The sequence below is a fragment of the Triticum dicoccoides genome, chromosome 7B (assembly GCF_002162155.2).
Source record: "Triticum dicoccoides isolate Atlit2015 ecotype Zavitan chromosome 7B, WEW_v2.0, whole genome shotgun sequence".
In the NCBI taxonomy this organism is placed as follows: domain Eukaryota; kingdom Viridiplantae; phylum Streptophyta; class Magnoliopsida; order Poales; family Poaceae; genus Triticum; species Triticum dicoccoides.
Genome location: NC_041393.1, coordinates 628,077,817 through 628,096,594, shown reverse-complemented (window position 1 = coordinate 628,096,594; position 18,778 = coordinate 628,077,817). Strand labels below are relative to the sequence as shown.

The window sequence follows — 18,778 nt, the reverse complement described above, 5'->3', positions numbered from 1 at the left end:
CGTGGGGTGTGCCTTCTTTGCTGTGCTTCTCCTTGTTTGATATACTAGCCTTTTGTGGTTCGTCTCGGCAAATAGGATGAAAATCCTTCTCCTTTTCGAAAGCGTTGTTGCGAAAGAAGTAGACTTGGCCGTACATGTTTTATTCATTTTTCTTGTAATGGTTTTGTCGTGGTTGCCTTTGTTGTGTACTTTGGTTAATAATTAATAATAATGACTATGTGCATTACAATGATGCAGAGACTGGGGTTCAACCTCCTTTTCCAAAAAAGGATTGTCCTTTGAATGCAAGCTATATGTGAGCCGGTCGTATTATGAGCACAATTCGCCGTGTGCTTTCCATGGTATCACTTCACTCTTCGCATTACAGAACTACTACCTCTGTAAATTAACACTTCCTCCGTTCAAAAAAACTGTCTCTCAAATGGATTTATTTAGCATCAAGTTAGTGCTTTTTTTTAAAGAAGGATGTACCCCCTGCCTCTGCATCTGGACGATGCATGCAACCATATTGTTAATTACTCACAAAGACCATACAAGATGATACATCAATAAGCCTGAAGCCGCCATCTTGGCAACGTTGTTGCTACTCCTATCCCCTTGATGAAGGTGTGCCGAATGTCCGGGCCTAATACCAAACATACATCGCACTAAAGCCTAACATCTAAAGTTGGGTGTCCTATCCAAGCCACTACCTGGATTGGGTCCCACACCGGTCTGGCACACTCCCAGTGAGCACATGCTGCAAAGGCCGTCACCTCCATCTTCCCTCGGTCCATCCTCAGAGCAAAACTGATGCACCGACCTTTCCAAGCCTCTTTGCCATCAACGCCACCATGACGCCAGACAGCTTCCTCCTCCTGTGCGAGTCCATCTCCAATACGCACCCATCGCCGAACCTCCGTGGCGCCATGCCGTCGGGATCCGCCGTCGGCCTTGCGGTAGATGTAACACCGCTACTCCTCTTGTCCCCTCCAGCCAGCACGTGCTCCAAAACAATGCCCCCAGGAGGGACAACGGCATCGAAGGTGTCATCATCATCTGATCCGGTAGACCCAGATCTAGGGTTTCCCTCAGAGCATCACGAGTAGGGCGCCATGACCTACAACAACGATGCCTCAAGAAGGAACGACGTCATAGACGCTGCCATCGTCCGTCATGACCGTGGTCAGCACGATTTTCACCGGAAATCACGGCCCCCCGATCTCGTGGCTGACTAGAACCGAACGGAGCTTCGCCGTGAAGACCAAAGCCGTCGTCAGCATGCCGGCAAGGAGCCTCCAGCCACCCCTCACCTGTCCTTCACGCGCCACCGGTTGCCGCGCCTGGGCGGATATGGGTGGGACGCCAAATCCGTGGCTTCCGTCGCCCATCGGCATAGACTCCACCGAGGGGAAGAGCACCATGTCGGCCATGGATCTGGCCGCCGCCGCATAGGCAAGGGACGGCGCCCTACCTACTGCTCGCGGATCCAACACCGGAGTCGTCCCTGTAGCCTTCGGGTGATCCCGCAGCCCCTGCCTTGTCCGGTCCTCCACACGTAGGACGAGGCACCGCAGCACCGCCACCGGACCTGCCCACGCGCCGCCGCGCCCCAGATGAACGCGACGCCGCGGCCCCGCCGCGGCCAGCACCAACCGAGCTTTGCCCAGCGGCATGGACCGGTAGCGGCGAGGGGAGAAGAGGGGCGGGGGGTCCTGAGGCACCGGCGGCTAGGGTTGCCTCCTCGGTCGGTCGCGGGGGGAGCGACGCGAGAGGGTTACGAGGCCAAGTTAGTGCTAGATACATCCATTTGAGAGACAAGCTTTGGACAAGTTTTTTCGGTCGGAGGGAGTATACGATTTTTTAAATCGCTTAAAGTCTTATATTAGTTTACAGGGAGAGTATTTACCACCCCACATAAGAGTACAACCCCAATGCTCATTAAGGATCTTAAATTTGGTTTTTTGACTTTACGTGGCTTCACCTTTTCCCTTTTAAGCGAGTAATTCATGGCTTGAACTGTTGCAAAGCACATTTAATAATGAAAGTGCTCATCACTTAATTATGGAGTGCAACCTTTATACATAAACTAGCAAACATGTCTGTGCGTTGCACCGGGAGAACAACAGCCCTCACACATCCTTATCACTGAGCATGGCTAAAGACCTCACCCTCATGCCCCTAATATAATAAACATGACTAATACCTCATCCTCAAGTCCACATCCTCTATTTTAGTATAACACCAGGCCCATGTTTCCGCTTGTCCTCTTTGTCGTCCTTGTCGTCGGTGGTATCACTAACCAAGGTTGGCAAGATCCAATAGATGGATCGTTGAGCCTCCTTTGTATCCAACGAGATCAAAAACGTTGAATAAATATATATTTTATCATCCGGCTAATATAATAGAGAAAAGCACTACACACAATATATGTCTGTGTTATTATCATGTAAGTTGAGTAGTTTGTGTCAGATAGATCATAAAACCTTAGTTGGACTCCTCATCCATTTTGATGGGTGTCACTGGCCGAGCGAGGCCGGTTGTACGTGAAGACACGACGGAGACAAAGATTCCTTTCATATCCCTAGTTTAATAAATTGAACTAAATTGTCTCAAAAAAATTGAACTAAAACAATGCATCCATGGGCATATTTCAAAAATTCACCTAGTTTTATTAATAGATATAGATTTAGAAAAATGTTAGCTAGAGTACCTCCCAGTTTTCCAAAAAGAAAAATCATGTTTTGTAAAATGATTGCCTTTTCAAATTGAAAATTCAGAAAATATGTGCGTTTTAAAAAAATGTTCGCAATTCAAAAAAAATCACTACAGTACCTCCTAGTTTGCAGAAATTGTTTGTTTTAAATAATATTCAGGTTTCAAAAATATAAGAAATGAAATATTGTTCTCTTTTCTAAAAAATGTTCGAGTTTCCATTTTTTTATTCAAAAATTTGTAAAATATTCGCGTTCAAAAATATATTCAGTTTTTCCAAAAAAAAAGATTTAATCTCAGTATCTGGCGCGACTATTATCTTAATTTGAGACGTCGCGCTGCCACTTTAAACACCAAGTCTTGTTTAGTCCAGTGGGTAGCTTTCCTAGGGATCTAGCATGAGCGCCTGGGTTCAATTCCTTGCAGTGTAATTATTTTCCTTGGACTTTTTCACTGTACGCTAATCGGCCAGCCCATGATGGCTCTGTGCGCCTTACGATTTTTTCCTTGTACTTTTTTACTGTACGCTAATGGGCCGGCCCATGATGGCTCTGCGCGTCAGGAGAACGAGAAAACTCCCGAACGAGAAATCGCATGGGTACCAACCGACCAAATATTATTTTGGTCCCACAGAAAACGAAAAAAGTTGGAGAAACAATCCTCTCTTTAATATTATTATTATATTATTAGGTAGAGGTAGATATGAATTCGTAGGCACAAAAACAATGTTTTCCTATAATACACCCTCGAAGGTGCATGACACGTCTTAAAAAAAATCGGTACATGTCTTTTTTTTAAATAGTATAAAGAGGTATACACATCAAGAAACAAAATTCCCGGCTCTCAACACACGGTTCTTGTTTGTTTCCATGTGCATGCATTGTATTTCGGCTGATGGGAAGTCAGATTGTGAGGCATATACTGCAAGAGAGGATACACATGTGTATCCGTTTGATATTAAAACATTCACACATGCATTTCGTGCCTACAGAAAAAAAAAAGTCATTTTAATATTGAATTCCTTACCCTCTCTTTCCCTCATTATCTTCTATATATACTATCCTTTCTTTCCCTTCCTCCATCTTTTCCGGGCCAGCTACTTTTGTGCTTCCAAGATGCACTCACAAATATCTTGCGCCTAAGCTGTCGTCAACACATTTTCTTGTTCAATTTGCAGTTTTTACCTATGTTGTTCAACTTGAACCTACTGTTTGTGGAGTCGGCATGAGAGGCATCAGGAAGTGCAAATGTTCATCACCTAAGTTGGTGTGGAGAGCCAAATTAACCATAGTGCAGCATTCTTGCGTCTGCTAGCGACACACCAAATTGCAGTGAGAAAAAGTCGGATAAGAAGCATGGAGACTCCGGCTATAATTTTATTCAGGTGGATCAAAAGCGTTGAGGCCTTGTTGAAAGGGCTCGTTCTACGGAGCTCAAGTGTAACCACTGGTGTCAGTTGACAGTAGTTGCGTTTCAGTTTTCCAACTAGTTCCTTTTTTAGGCTAGCTAGTGTGCTTAGAGCAACTCTAGCGGATACCATAGAACGCCCCGAAATTAACCGCCGTTTTATAGTTTTAGACCAAAAAATGTGCAGCCCGTACTGCAAGAAAAATTACAGCTCGTCCTTAAGGCCTTATACAATGGTGGGTGCTTATGCCAGATGCTTAAGAAAAAAAGACTAGCATTGCATCGCAGTCTCATAATGGGGAGGTGCTAATCAGAGGTGCCTCAGTTGGTTTGACGTAGGCGTAGCACCTGGCTGGCACCCGTTCTCTCCAATGCGGAATGCTACGCAACTAAAATAACGCTCGCATGCCTCAGCTCCCTCCACTAAAATAACGCTCACACGCTCAGCTTCCTCCTCCTCGCGCTATTCTCTCATCCTCTATATCCTGACCACACACGGTAATCCCCAAATCACGCCGGCGACAGCTCCGATTCCAAAGCACAGCGCCGCCCCTTCCTCCGGTGCTCCCATGGCACGGCTTCTTCCTCAAGCTGCCCGGCGCTGCTTCGCCGGTGGCGCAGCCGCGGGAGTCCTTCGGGCGGGGGTCCAGGCGTTTCTCGAGGATGCAGCCGGTGTCGGGGAGGAGTCGCGCGGGGTCACGCCGGGGGTAAAGGACCTGGCCTAGTTGGTTCTCGACGAGCCGTGTGCATAGGGGAGCAGGATCCGTCTTCTAGCAGAGGTGAGTAACTGAGGTTCGTTGATTCGCTCGACCGTTCTTCGTGCAAGGATCTGACTGCTGGCTGCTGCCGGGTGTGGGTAGGAAAAACGAGAAGGATGTGGAGAGCGAGGTCGCTGCCCGAGCTCTGCCGGAGCGAGGTTGATTTGGTGTTGCGTTTTGAGGTACTAGCTTGATTTGTGCATCTGCGCCTGCCACATGGAGAGGCTTCCCTTGCTGCTGTTCCTATTCTTGATGATTGTTAGCTCAGTTTCTCATTCGCTAGTCCCTACAGGATTTATATCTAAATTCTTTTTTACTAAAGCCACAACCAACTCCAAAGAAAACTGCATGAATGACCCCTTCTGGACGGAGAGATTCGTTACTGAATTTGACTAATTAACAATCTTCTTTTGGCAACCATGAGATGAATTTATTTTTGATACATGCACATGCACTAACTCTCTTCTGCTATATAATCAGGATAGCATACTGACTTTTGTTTATATTGTGTGTCCGCAGTGGGAAGCTATGTACAGGGATCTAGATGAATAGTCAAGTGGCTAGACATAAAAGATTTCATTTGCCTACTATGATGTCCTGTTGATGACAGAGCTGGTAGCTGCTCACGTGAAGAATCTCTGCCGCTCACTCTGCCGCTCACATGGAGGCACTTTTTTTTCTCCGGAAGCAAATGTCATTGTACAGGGCCTAGAAGAACCTCGTATGTGGCGGGAGTGAAACTTCAGCGGTAACTGCTCCGGCTGCGCACGCCAACGACAGCTCCTTCGCCATGGCTCCCTGTTGGAGCTCGAATAGAAGCGACAACCCATAGCGGGAGGCGACCGGGCAGCGGAGGAAGGCCTCATGCCGTCCTGCGTAGAGGCAGGCAGAGCAGCTCGAGGGCTCGCCAGAGTCCTGGTCGGGGCGGAGCTCGGACATGGCGAGAGGCAGAGATGGTCGGAGCCGGACAGCATGGTGGTGTCGCGCCGTTCCCAGGCGCGCTTCCGCCTGCCGCGCCAATGGGCTTGGGACGGCGGCGCATGCGGGCGGCGTCCACGGTGTTAAGATTCGTGTTTAGTCGCTGGGTGCGATTCTGCGTTTCTCGGACGGGAATATCCTATTTGCCGCTCGTTGCGTTAAACTGCCGGCGCTTCGCACAGGCGACCGACCGAGCAGCGACGCAACGGGCCAGCCCGTTTTAACCGTTCCAGAACTCCCGGTTTTGGGAACCTTCTAGAGGTTCCCAGCTGGTTTTTTCCGGTTTTGGGAACCTTCTAGAAGGTTTCTGAACCGGTTTTTTATTTTCCTTTCTTTTTCTATTTCTGTTTTTTTTCTTTTTTTTTCAAGTTTATGTTTTCTCTCTCAAAAAAATGTTCACGCTTTTAAAAAAATATTCAAAATTTCAAAAATGTTCGTATTTTCAAATTTTGTTCATAAATTCAAAATTTGTATGCATTTATCGAAAATGTTCCAACAAATTAAAAATGTTCAAAGTTTATGTTCGACTTTATTTTTTCTTACTTCAACTTTTTCACATAAATGTTCTAACAAATTAAAAATGTTCAAATTTTAAAATTTGTTTGTGATTTCAAATTTTGGTCATAAATTCAGAAAATGTTCCATTTCTAAAATATTGTTCTAGTTTAAAAAACTGTTCCTATTTTAAAAAAATTTGTTTGTAAATTTCAAAAATGTGGATGTTTTCATTTTTTCAGGAGTTTTTAAATTGTTCAGTTTCAAATTTTTGTTTACAATTTCAAAAAATGTTCGGCGGTTCAAAACATGTTCCCGTTTTAAAAAAATTGTTCGCACATTTCAAAAAAATATGCACATTTTCGTTTTTGAGGTTCAAAATTTTTCAGTTTCAAATTTTGTTCACAAATTTTAAAAAATGTTCGGCGGTACAAAAAATGTTCCCGCTTTAAAAAATTGTTCGCAAATTAAAAAATGTTTGGGAATTTCATAAATATGTTCCTGTTTCCAAATTTTGTTCAAAATTTCAAAAATGTTCTGGAAATGTAAAAACTTATTCCCATTTTGCAAATTTGTTCGCAAATTCAAAACATATTTTCGTTTTGAAAAAAATTTCACATATTCAAAAAATGTTCATTTTTGAAAATTTGTTCACAAATTCAAAATGTGTTCGCATGTTTAATTTTTGTTTGCAAATTATAAAATATTTGGTATTTCAAAAATGTTCTTGTTGTCCAAATTTGTTCACATATTCTAAAAAAGCTACAGTTTTGAAATTTTGTTCACAAATTTTAAAAATGTTCTTTTTTTCGGAATTATGTCACAAATTCAAAAAATGCTCGAGTTTTTTGAAAATAGTTTAGTTTTGAAAACATTATCACCTTTTCAGTTTTGTTACTTGTTTTGGAAAAGATGTTTTGCGTTTACGAAAAGTAGTTCATAATTTAGAAATTATTCTCATATTCAATTTTTTCCCTACTTGTTTTTAGTTTCTATTCAGTTCCCAAATAATGTCGCATTTCAAAAATAATAATCCTTTTTTACGCTTGAAATTTTAATAGAAGTTTTAATATGTAATTGTATGCAATAAACCTTTGTTACTACAGTGGCTATGGACTTGCTCAGGTTCTTTAATGCTGGCGCTGCATATTTTTCATATTAACTCGCATGTCGCAGTGGCTAGCGTGCGGTGCTTATCTACATCAGCTCTCGGGTTCGATTCCTAGCGAGCGCGCTAGTCGTCTCCTATGCGAAACTGTGACTACTCGCCGCAATAAGCGGCGCATAGGAGTTCCCTCTCGGACGCTGCTTCCTTTCAATCGCATGCATGCATGTGGGGTTCGCCCCTTTTGCCATTGTTTAATTCATTGTATGGGCTTATCTGGTCATCGGGCCTCACAAGCTTGTTTGTTTTCTCATTTTTATTTTGTTTTTTATTGTGAATGTTTTCCTTTTTTGCGGCCGATGCATGCCGCTGAACTTTTACGTGCCCAGCTGCCATGCGTACATAGTACATAAGAAAGCCTGTTTAGATACGATTTTTGTTTTTGTTTTTTTCTACTATAATGTTTTGCTATATTCCTTTTTCCTTTTTTAAATATATTCCTTTTTTTACTTTTTGTTTTCATTTTCTTTTTTATAATTATTTCAAAAATATTACCACCTTGTTGCACATACATCTACATTGATCAAGCACAATTACATGCCTATTCTCCTTGTGCAATTTATTTGTTTTTGTTTAAAAAAGTATTTTCATGGGCCACACGCTCCGGTAGCATGGGGTCGCACATCACCCACACACAATTGTAAGCATGTTGTTCGTGTGCAACTTATTTTTTTTCTTTTCAAAAATATTTCATCGACCAATTGCAAGTGTCGCCCCTAACTACAAATGTCATCCCCGACTACAGATTTGTGGTGTTTGTCAGTGGGGAGAAGGCAATTCCATGTCACTTGGCACACAACTGCAAGTGTCACCCCCGAATGCAACTGCAGGTCTTCAACGAGAATGCAACTCTATGACGTTTTTGTCGTGGAGAGGGCAGTTGCATGTCTGCTACTAGCCATGCAACTGCAAATGTCGCCCTCGACTGCAACTTTGTGGTGTTTGTCGGTGGGGAGAGGGCATATGCATGTCTCTCACTTGGCACGCAACTGCAAGTGCCAGCCCCGAGCGCAACTGCGTGTCTTCAACGAGACTGCAACTCTGTGATGTATTGGCAGGGAGAGGATAATTGCATGTCTACTTATAGGCATGCAACTGCTAATGCCCCCCCCCCCTCGACTGCAACTTTCAGGTGTTTGTCGATTGGGAAACAACATTTGCATGTTTGTCACTTGGCACGCAACTGCAAGCAATGTCTCCCTCAAGTGCAACTGCATTTCTTCTACGGTACTGCAACTCTGTGGTGTTTTGTCGGACAACAGACAGTTGCATGTCTGTTACTAGGCATTCAACTGCAAATGTCGCCCAAATTGCAACTTTGTGGTGTTCGTCGGTGGGGGGCAATAGTTGCATGTCTTTCACTTGGCATGCAACTGCATGTGCTGCCCCCAAGTGCAAGTGTGTGTCTTTAATGAGATTGCAACTCTATGGTGTTCTGTCCGGAAGAGGATAGTTGCATCTCTGCTACTAGGCGTGCAACTGCATATGTCGTCCCCGACTACAACTTAGTGGTGTTTGTCGACGGGGAGAGGGCAGTTGCATGTCTGTCACTTGGCATGCAACTTTAAGTGTCGCCGCCGAGTGCAACTGCATGTCTTCAACGAGACCGCAACTCTTTAGTGTTTTATCAAGGAAAGGACGGTTGCGTGTCTGCTACTAGGCTGCAACTGCAAATGTCGCCCCCGACTACAACATTTGTGATGTTTGTCGCTGAGGAGAGGACACTTCAACTCTATGTTGTTTTGTTGGTGAGGGGGGAAGGTGGTAGTTCCATGTCTGCTACTAGGCATGCAAGTGCAAGTGTCTCGCTCTCCGACTACAACTGCATTTCTTCAACACCACTACAACTATGTGCTTTTATTTCTGAATTATTTTTTCTGCTTCCGGTTTTTCTTTCTATTTTATTTTTTGCGTTTTGGATTTTTGTTATTTTTGTTTTCTGAATATGATGTTTTATATATATATTTGAAATAAAGCCACCAATTTGCACACATGTCTAACGCACACATTTCCTTATTTTATTGTTCTTTTTTTTGTGTCAGAATTATGTGCTAAAAATAATACTAACACACTACACTGTTTTTTTAGAACAATTACACTTTTCTGTATGCATTATGTTTCATGGAGACACACTCTAGTGCTGAGAGCGTTGAAAAAAGAGAAACCAACCTAGTAGGAGACAAAATAACAGAAAACAAAAGAAGGCTTCCCATGCTTCTCACCTACAAGCAACAATTGAAAATTCCGATGCCCCGATCGATGCAGCCCACTTAAGAAGACAATAGGAAAAACAAAGGACAGAGAAAAAAGCCTCGTACATGACATGCCGGCCCAAAGGATAACAAAACGAGCGAGCAGGAGACTCGGGCATCGGGCCATCTGTACCTAAGATGCTGACATCAGCCAACTGAGACTTCGCAAAGTCTCAGTCGACTGAGTCGTAGATAGACCCATGTGGATATACTTCTCACTATGAGAGGATTGGATAGAACTTGTATCAAACATATCTAGGTGGCAGGGTACAAATAAAACCTTCTCGTGCAAATCACAGCATTGGCTGTAGACAGACGGTGTTTTCTACTTCCTCCGTAACAAAATGTAAGACATTTTTTATGCCCTATGCAAAATAAAAAAACATCTTACATTTTGGTGCAGAAAGAGTACATGGCTGTCCGGCTGTCCCAGACAGGGAGACAAAATGGCAGCGACTATGCTTCTTGACCGCGCCAGACCATGTCGCATGAGGTAAAATTAAAACAGCTGATTCTAAGAAGACAATATTTTCAGGGACATGTCACATAAGGTAAAACTGCTGATTCGCAAAGGGGAGAGAATGCAGGAAAACCAATCTAATTTGAGGGTGGAAATCCAATTTACATGTCAGGAGCACACTGAAAAAAATCTGGTTTGAGGGTGGATGGTTGCAGCAAGTACTTCCCCAGCGATGATTTGTCTACAATGGTAGTGACAGGTTCTGCTGAGATGGCAATCAATTGGATGTATCGGGTTAGTACACAGAAACATAAGGATCCTGCACAAAATAGAGAAACATCCGTCAGACAAGGCATCCAACTTACGGAAAAAAAGTTTGTATAGTGGTATTTTTGTTTCGAATCTTAGGAATCCAAAAATAACCCGACAAAAAAATCACATAGAAATTAGTTCAAATCTGAACTAAACACAGTTCAAAATTTTGCATGCCCAAGACACTTTGCCCACTCTGGTGCAAGTTTTTGCCCCGCCAAACTAAGGCAATCAAAACATTGGCCAATATTTGGCTAGCCAAGTTTTTGGCAGGCTTGACTTTGGCTCAAACCAAACACACCCTACATCCTAATAGTTCCCAAACAAATACCTCTCATTCAAACAGCACATGCACCCCTATAGAAGCAAAACAAAAACCCACAGATACAAAAATGAAAAAAAAAATGCAATGTGAAGGGTAAATCCCCAGCCACCCTTCATGGAAGATAATTGGAAAAGGAGACCCCTCTCCAAAGCACCACATATGCTTAAGAACAAGAGACACATACATGAAGAAACCCCTTCCTCACCACATAAACAAAGTTCAAGGTCATGGTCAAGGCTCTGTATCTATCTGATGATGGCTCAAGTCAATATCCTATTGTGCCGCATGGATATATTCTCGGCGCACTTATTGTACAAAAAAAAATGTAATTTTAACAATAGCCAGTTGTACAAAAGAAGGGTCTGAATATGAAAATAGCACTATGTTATAAGTAGTTAGTCATCATTGTAACCTTCAATAATCGTCTTCTTCTGGATCTTCTGGGCGCTGTAAAAAGATAAGATCAAATGAGCAGGGGGGCTTCTCTGGAGCAAATGACAAACAAGAGTATATAGTTCGGATTGTTCCAATCACAGTTACAACCAAGAAGTTCAGTATACAGCAATGTAACATCCATTGGATCTATGTATCAGCTCAACCTGAAAATTCTGGTGCTTCCGAAACACTGTCTAGTTCAACCTATCGAATAGCAGAAAAGCAAAATTCAACAGTAAAAAAACTAACACTAAAGAGCAAAAGTCAAAATTTAAAACCTTGACCAGGGGGCTATTCGAAAGAAAATAAATAAATCATACTACAAAGAAAGAAAGAAAGAGACTATTTACAGAACCAGTGAGCCTTTAGGGTCTCTGTGGATGTTTGAATTGAATTGGTATTCTCGAATTAGAGTCCCAATTAAATTTCAAGTTGAAATGGAAATGATGTATGATTGTGATTCAAATTTTTGTGTTCGGTTGCTTATGAAATTATTGTTAAAAATGAAACCACGCCCCAATTCCATTTTCTGTTTGGTTGGTGGCACCCATGTTACCTGGAAACCTCACAGAGCCATCTTTCCTCTTCTTACGTACTTCATGTTGCTCTCTTCTGGAGTTCCCAATGCCAGGTTCTCATCCATGACCATGGCTGCCATACAACTGAATTCCAGCAACCTCGCAAGACCTGGATGGGTCTCCAGCTACCTCACCTTCTACTAATATAGACAGGGAACCTCTTTCTTCCTCAAGAAAGTTCAAGAGATAGATACAGGAGTCCATCAATACCAGCAACCTTGCAGGACCCGGACGGTGCAGATCATGGTACGGGACTTCAAAATCCAATACTCTCGCCACCCAAACAGCAGAATTCGCAAAGATACAATTCCGATTCCACAGCCCGACTCCAACATACAGACGGGGTGTTGGGGATTTTTGTACAGTCGGTAACATTTTGAAAGAACAGCCAATTACTGGTTGGAACAGATCAGCTGATGTTGATGGTCAGTAAACTGCCGATATGGTCAGTTAACTGCTATTCGGACCCCTCACGATACGAGAACATGCTATTCGAACCATTAACTGGTAGGTCCAGTTAATTTGTCTGACAAGCTGATTTATCAGCTGGGAGGCTGAATTATCAGCTGGGCCAATTAACTGCTAGGCATTTTTTAGCCCAAAACTGGCCCATTCCCTCCCTACTTTTCAATTTGCAGGTTTATGGCCTTCCAGATTGGCTGAAACATCACCAAAACATCAAGGCAACACTTTTCCTTGTTGCTATGTAGCCTAGGATTGCATATTTAGACACTTAGTACATGGCATGCTCCTATATAGCCTAGGATATATAGATATGGCCCTAGTTAATCTCTTGATAAATGGGTTAGCGATAAATTCAATTAAATGGTCGATTCGCCAATTAATCCCTACTCAGCACTCGACCGATATGGTACCTGTTACCGATATCCTGAACACTGGTTCTAGGATGGAAAGGTGCTATGTCTATGTAAATATGAGTAATCCAATGGCTATTTAAACATCAAAGAAAAAAAATTCAACCATGTTTACTGAATTTGGTAGCAGATGCGAAGCACAAGCTAGCAAGTCACTTATCATAGTACTCCCTCCTTTCCGGTTTATTGGGCTCATCTTGCAAATCACATCGACCAAGGAGGACCTACTTAAGTGCTAGACAACATATTAATACTACAATACATGCATGGCCCTCTCACTCCTTCATGCATTGGTTTGTTCTACGCTGGGAACGGGAATTTGATAGAATTTAATGTGGACATAGCTATATTTGCATGTTTCCAAGTCAATGAGCCTTACAAATTGTAAATTTCTGATTTTTTTAGATAGGCCATGTGCCCCTCTAAATCGGAAAGGAGGTAGTAGCACCTCTTTTACTACAGTTAGCTACAAAATATGTGGGTTGTCCAAGAAAGCAAGGTATGACAGAACCCATAAGCTCCAAAAGACAAACGAAATCAACCAGTTCAGTTAGTAAGAATGTCATACCGGTAGGAAGTCCCAATCTTCCTCTCTCATATCAAATTTTTCAGTAGTTTCTTCATCAAGCAGTAACTGGACCAAAACAAATAATATAATATATAAATTGCCATTAGATATCATGTAAAAATCATCTGTTGAAAAACTCACAGTATGCATTCCAGTGTACTCATCATAGTCATGTACAACTGCTGGGACATACCTGAAAGGCAGAATATTGAAAGGCAAGGGGTTAAACCAGGCCAGCAACTGAAAACAACAGATAAAAGGACATCTAACGTCATCAATCAGATTTGAAGATGTGAAGGCATTACATTTTATCTCGTCGATCCCATAAACGGATGATCTCCCCAATACAATTATCTGAGGTTGTCTTTCTTTTCTTTATGTCGTGCTGATCTTGCGAGCTTCCTGAGTTGCCATTGTGAAGAACAAATGAGTTGAACGACTTAGACGTGCCAACCATTTTTCTGCAGTTTGAAGACCCACAATGACAATCTTGGTCTGCTCCAAACTGGACAAATCTGTATATAAGGACATAGATTAGAAACAGGAACAGTTTTGTGTACACCATGCAATAAAGCAAGGTGGGCAAAACAAATAAAAAAGAAAACCCAGGAAACTGAATGACCATACTTATAGTCATAGGTCAACTCCTCCCCTCTCTCTATGTCACGAAGAGCAAAAATTCCAACTCTGGTCTGTCCATCCACAGTCCTGAAAAATAACATGATACCAGTAGCAAATATCAGGGTCATCAGCATGGATATAGAATAAGCAGTTCAATATAACTAACCATTTCTGCATCTCTGTGTTTGGTTCACAACTATGATTGATAAACCTGGACTTGTTCCCCTTGTTTGTCGCATCAATGACCATATTGCTACTGACCTCACAAAGATAGAAGTTAGTGTAACGTTGTCTCTTCATTTTCCATAGTCTTTCCTCACAAGTTCTGTCATCAATAACTACAATATTGATGCAAGATATATGGATATTAGTTTGATCGCCCAGTATACAATGTGAGTAACCATCATAATACATAATACTTGCATTTGTCTGCATTTCATTTACTTGCTCAAAATAGATTTCAACAAACCCATACCTTCTCCTACATATTCTATAACAAATTCTCCTTTCTTTATTTCGTCCTCGGCTATCAATCCAAAGCCACATTTCTCTGTCTAGAATAATATAACAGTCTTTTAGGGAACTGTTGGGAAAGTGAAAAGAAATTACATACCAATTAAAGGTTTTATGAAACAATCAAATTTATACACCACTCCAGTACTCCACATGAAATCTAGAGAACGGTCATTAAATAATAATGTTTGGCTATACTTCAAGAAACATCGAACGTGAAACACCTTGCTTAGATTCTCTGTGGAATTATTAACACATAAGAGCAAACTTTCCTCCTCGCATTTATTTTTTCCAATTGTGAAGTATTCAATGTTGAAGTATTGCTTGTATTGTGCATGAAGAATGAAAATACTGGCTCACAAGATAAAGAAAGTTTCATATAGGGATTTGTGATGGTTTAAGGTACAGGATCAGTTGCGCACAAAACGTGACTGTATGTTGGATATTTTGCTAACATGCAGATATAAGGGCCAGCTCAAATATGAAGTGCAGGGATAAGTAATGGTGTTACTAAGATATCTCTGAATTATATATAGTTCCAGAAAGAAATACAAAATAACTTGCGAGTAGGGGAAAACGTTATGTGTAACGTAACATCATAAGGAAAAACAGTACCAGACAACACGGTAGCATAAATTGACCTAGGGGCCACAGTAAAATACTGACTATAGAAACAAATGTCTTGAACGGTAAAATCATCAGAGATCATATAACCAAGAAAATGACTCAAATTTTGTTAAGTTGGTCCTGGTGGACAAGGCAAATACAGCAGAAGTTATCTGCACACAGATTCAACATGTATGTATAGGATATAGCCAAATATGATAGGTCAAGAATATTTTCCTCTGTTTGTATCCGCTAAGGTGTTCCTAAACACAAATTAGGTCGCGTATGGACAGGTAACTGTTACCTGCACAGACTAACATTACAACTCACCAGAATCAAGAACCTGCGGTGAAAAATATTGGAAGTCAGAGGAGGCCATAGCCACTGTTGGAGGTGCCGACAGCAGCAGATTTTGGGAGAGGAGAATAGCAGCGGCCAGCAGGCACCTGTGGCGTGAATAGACCTCGCTGTGGTGGATTTGGGCTGCCAGCATCATTCAGCAATAACATGGGACAAAAACGATGGCCGGACGAGTCAAGGACACGCAAACTTGATGTCAAGGAAACTGAGGTGGCCTGGCATTGGGTTGAACCACAGGCCCCGGAAGCCAGATGGGGAACAGGGAGAGGAACATCCTGCCCCTGGTTCACAGGGTTCATCCACCAATACTCGGTTACCCCCATTGTGGTTGAAATAAAAGATCTCTCATCCCTATGAAAAAAATCCATGGACAGAATACCAGACAACCAATAAAGCCTACTGGAGGAATTTTTTACCAGGAAACAGGGGAGCCCCATTGGCGTACCTAACATGTGGAGTCTTCACATATAGTTGTGGTTAGACAGAATTTTACCATGTATGGCAGATCAGGTCACAAGCACCTGCCTCAAGAAAGGGGTTTGACTCATTCAAGTTGTGCCGTCAAAATTACTAACCATTTCATTTATTTACTAGTATCCTCAAAGAAAGAAAGAAGAGAAGTCATTGTACCTGAGCAGTTTATGTGAGGAAATTGCAGTTTGAGAGTTCAAATATGCTTATTTTCAGTAATGAAAGAGAGAAATAGAAGTTGCAAGCCCATGGAACTTTCTGTATTTATTTCTCAATTATTCGTTCATTCAACCTGGTGAATGCAGGTATCAGCTGTTGCAGCACCTCCCGCGCCACAAAAGCCAGCAACAAGTTACCTGGGGAAGATTAGATAAGCAATGCCATATGTGTATAGCAGGTTTCCCGTTGTCTAGTCTGTTTTTGGTCTTCAGGCTCCATGTGTACGCAGGGATGATCGATTCTGAAGTAGATGAGAGAGGGTATTGTCGTACACTTATTGCTGTCCAATGCTTATACTGTAATGTGTGTACATAATGTTTCTGTTCTTTACTATAATGCATCTGGCCTCTAGGTTGGGTGACCGATCAAATGGAGCAATGACTAACGTCGTTGATTTGTACCCACAGGTACATAGTTCCAGGGTTGGGGGATGCTGGTTATAGAAGTTTCACTACATAATTGGACTATTCAGTTTTGATGTAGACACTGTTCAGTGAGATCGTATATGCTAATTTTTGAGGATTGTCGTATTGGAGTACTTTAGTGTTAAGATTGTACTGCCTTATTCCATCCTTCTCAGTAATATACTTTCGATTCTTGTTATTTTGTAATTATCCATTTTTTATGGTTGTAACGTACATGACTAACTGTCACATCCCTCCGAAAAACAGCTTATCCTTCAAGGGATAACGTCTGTTTTTCTTTTCTTTTCGTGTGTGTATGTGATGATCTCTGTTCCTGAATCATCTTTCAGATTCGTGAGTGCTTATCAGTCAACAAAAAAGGAATGACCAACTGTGCCCATTTCAATCAGACCAAGAATGCATGAAGGCGAAGCAATGCCAAAGCAAACTTAACAGATCATGAATTGCTATCTGGGGGTGTAAGATTAGTGTGGCACTGTGGCCACCGGTATTTAGCTCGTTAAATGGGCGGAATGAGTGAATTGAATAGCTCCAAAAGCAGATGATACTGTTACGAAATGGAATATTGCTAGCTACGGCATGTACAATGGGGTTGTTCTTCGTCGTGATATTTACCAAAGCATGGGAGGAGAAAGAAACAAACTTGTTTCACTCCAGGGAAAGCTAAGAGAAGGCTAATTGTTCTTAAGAATACGGTCTCTAACATTGTATTAATGTCTTATAGCCGTTCTAACAAGTAGAGGGAAGGCCTGGCGCAGTGCTGAAGTCCTCCCCACTTGTGTCAAGAGGTCCTAGGAGCTTCTATGCACTGGGTCTGTCCTTTTAGCTGTTCTAACAAGTCTTATTGGAAGGTTAAAAGTTGAGAGTAAACCAGGAATAATATGGCAAGTTTGGTTAGCCCATCTGTTAGTCTCACATTGCTGACAAGTGTACCAACAGTATTATTTGTCACAAACTGTGTGACCTACCACCATCCCCTGTGCCTGTGGGCTATGGCTCTGTTAGTCTCACATTGTTGACAATTGTACCAACACTATTTGTCACAAACTGTGTGACTTACCACCATACCCTGTGGGCCTTGGCAAGACACCACTCTGAGGTAATTGTTGGGCATTGACGAAATAGGCTCTTGATACAGTATAGTTGTTCTGCACAGCCACTGCTCTGCTACTAAAAAAAGTCCACAAGATCTCCACCCTGATCACTGAAACTAAATAAGTCCACAAAATTTAGGAAAATTTAGCTAGTATTTTTAATCTGCAGCCAGTCACTCACATTATTACATCCATACCTGTGTTTTCCTCGCATATTTTCTGTTCAAGTTTTATACTGCTCCAATGCAAACCTTATTTTGTTCATTTTATCTATGCAGAATTTAGTTGTCAGTAGACCCAAACCTGTGAGTTTCTGTGAAGCTGAGGGTAGAGATCCTTGCTGGGGTTTTGACAGTGAGGAGAAGTTTGTAGGTTGGTTTCAGGGCTATATACTTTACATCATTAAAGGTTAGAGAAGCTGGAAGAATATTCTTAATGATTATGGCTCCTCTAATCTTATAAAATAAGCAACCCACAGTCCCCTTCCAATACAACACAGAAACTAGAACACATTCTATTTCAAGGCCCGTGCAATAAAAATATATTATATTCAGATATTACATCATAGCACCATATATAGCAGTGGCAGTGTTCCTCCTCACTTTCCCTCTTAAATGGCTAGTTTTCCAAACTCACTAATTATGAAAACTTGAATCGGTCGTACCTTAATCAATTTTGTTTTGAACAAAGGTCGGAGCTGGAATGATTTATTGGCACACTTGTTCTCACATTTACAGTTTGATGAACAACAAGAGAACAGCATCCTGCACCAATAAAATAGTGGTTCAGAATTGTTCTTTCCAGACAATACTGAATTTTACAATAACATTAATCAAATAGCTAAGAACAATTTGTACGTTCTCTTCATGTTTCCTACAGAGTATGGAGCAATTATATTATGCACAAATGTGTGTGCGTGCCTGCAAAGTGCAAACACAACGGGGAGGGAGGGAGAGAGAGAGAGAGTACCCGCATTGGCAATCTTTTCCACAAGTAACTGGTGATTCAGAAGAAAGGGAGCAGGAACAAAAAATGCCATCATCTTCAACCCGCTTCTTAGTAAGATAAATATCTTAGTAGAATTAAGGACATCAATAATGTGAAAAAAATGATTATCATTAGCAGATTAAAAGTTCACATCATGAGACTGCAAATGAGCAATTAAAA

At 41.8% G+C, this 18,778-nt stretch overlaps 1 protein-coding gene across 1 annotated transcript in view; it reads right to left on the bottom strand.

Moving 5' to 3' along the window:
* Positions 1-10,243: 10,243 nt before the first annotated feature.
* LOC119339726 (histone-lysine N-methyltransferase ASHH3-like) overlaps positions 10,244-18,778 on the bottom strand; it is a 10,922-nt gene continuing 2,387 nt past the window's right edge. The window contains exons 3-12 of the mRNA XM_037611674.1: positions 18,581-18,683; positions 18,276-18,375; positions 14,399-14,477; positions 14,090-14,261; positions 13,930-14,010; positions 13,608-13,817; positions 13,444-13,495; positions 13,303-13,368; positions 11,259-11,293; positions 10,244-10,528 (exon numbers count right to left, since the gene is read on the bottom strand). Of these exons, the coding sequence (XP_037467571.1) occupies positions 11,261-11,293; positions 13,303-13,368; positions 13,444-13,495; positions 13,608-13,817; positions 13,930-14,010; positions 14,090-14,261; positions 14,399-14,477; positions 18,276-18,375; positions 18,581-18,683 (896 nt within the window). The 3' untranslated portion in view covers positions 10,244-10,528; positions 11,259-11,260. The remainder of the gene's footprint in view (positions 10,529-11,258; positions 11,294-13,302; positions 13,369-13,443; positions 13,496-13,607; positions 13,818-13,929; positions 14,011-14,089; positions 14,262-14,398; positions 14,478-18,275; positions 18,376-18,580; positions 18,684-18,778) is intronic.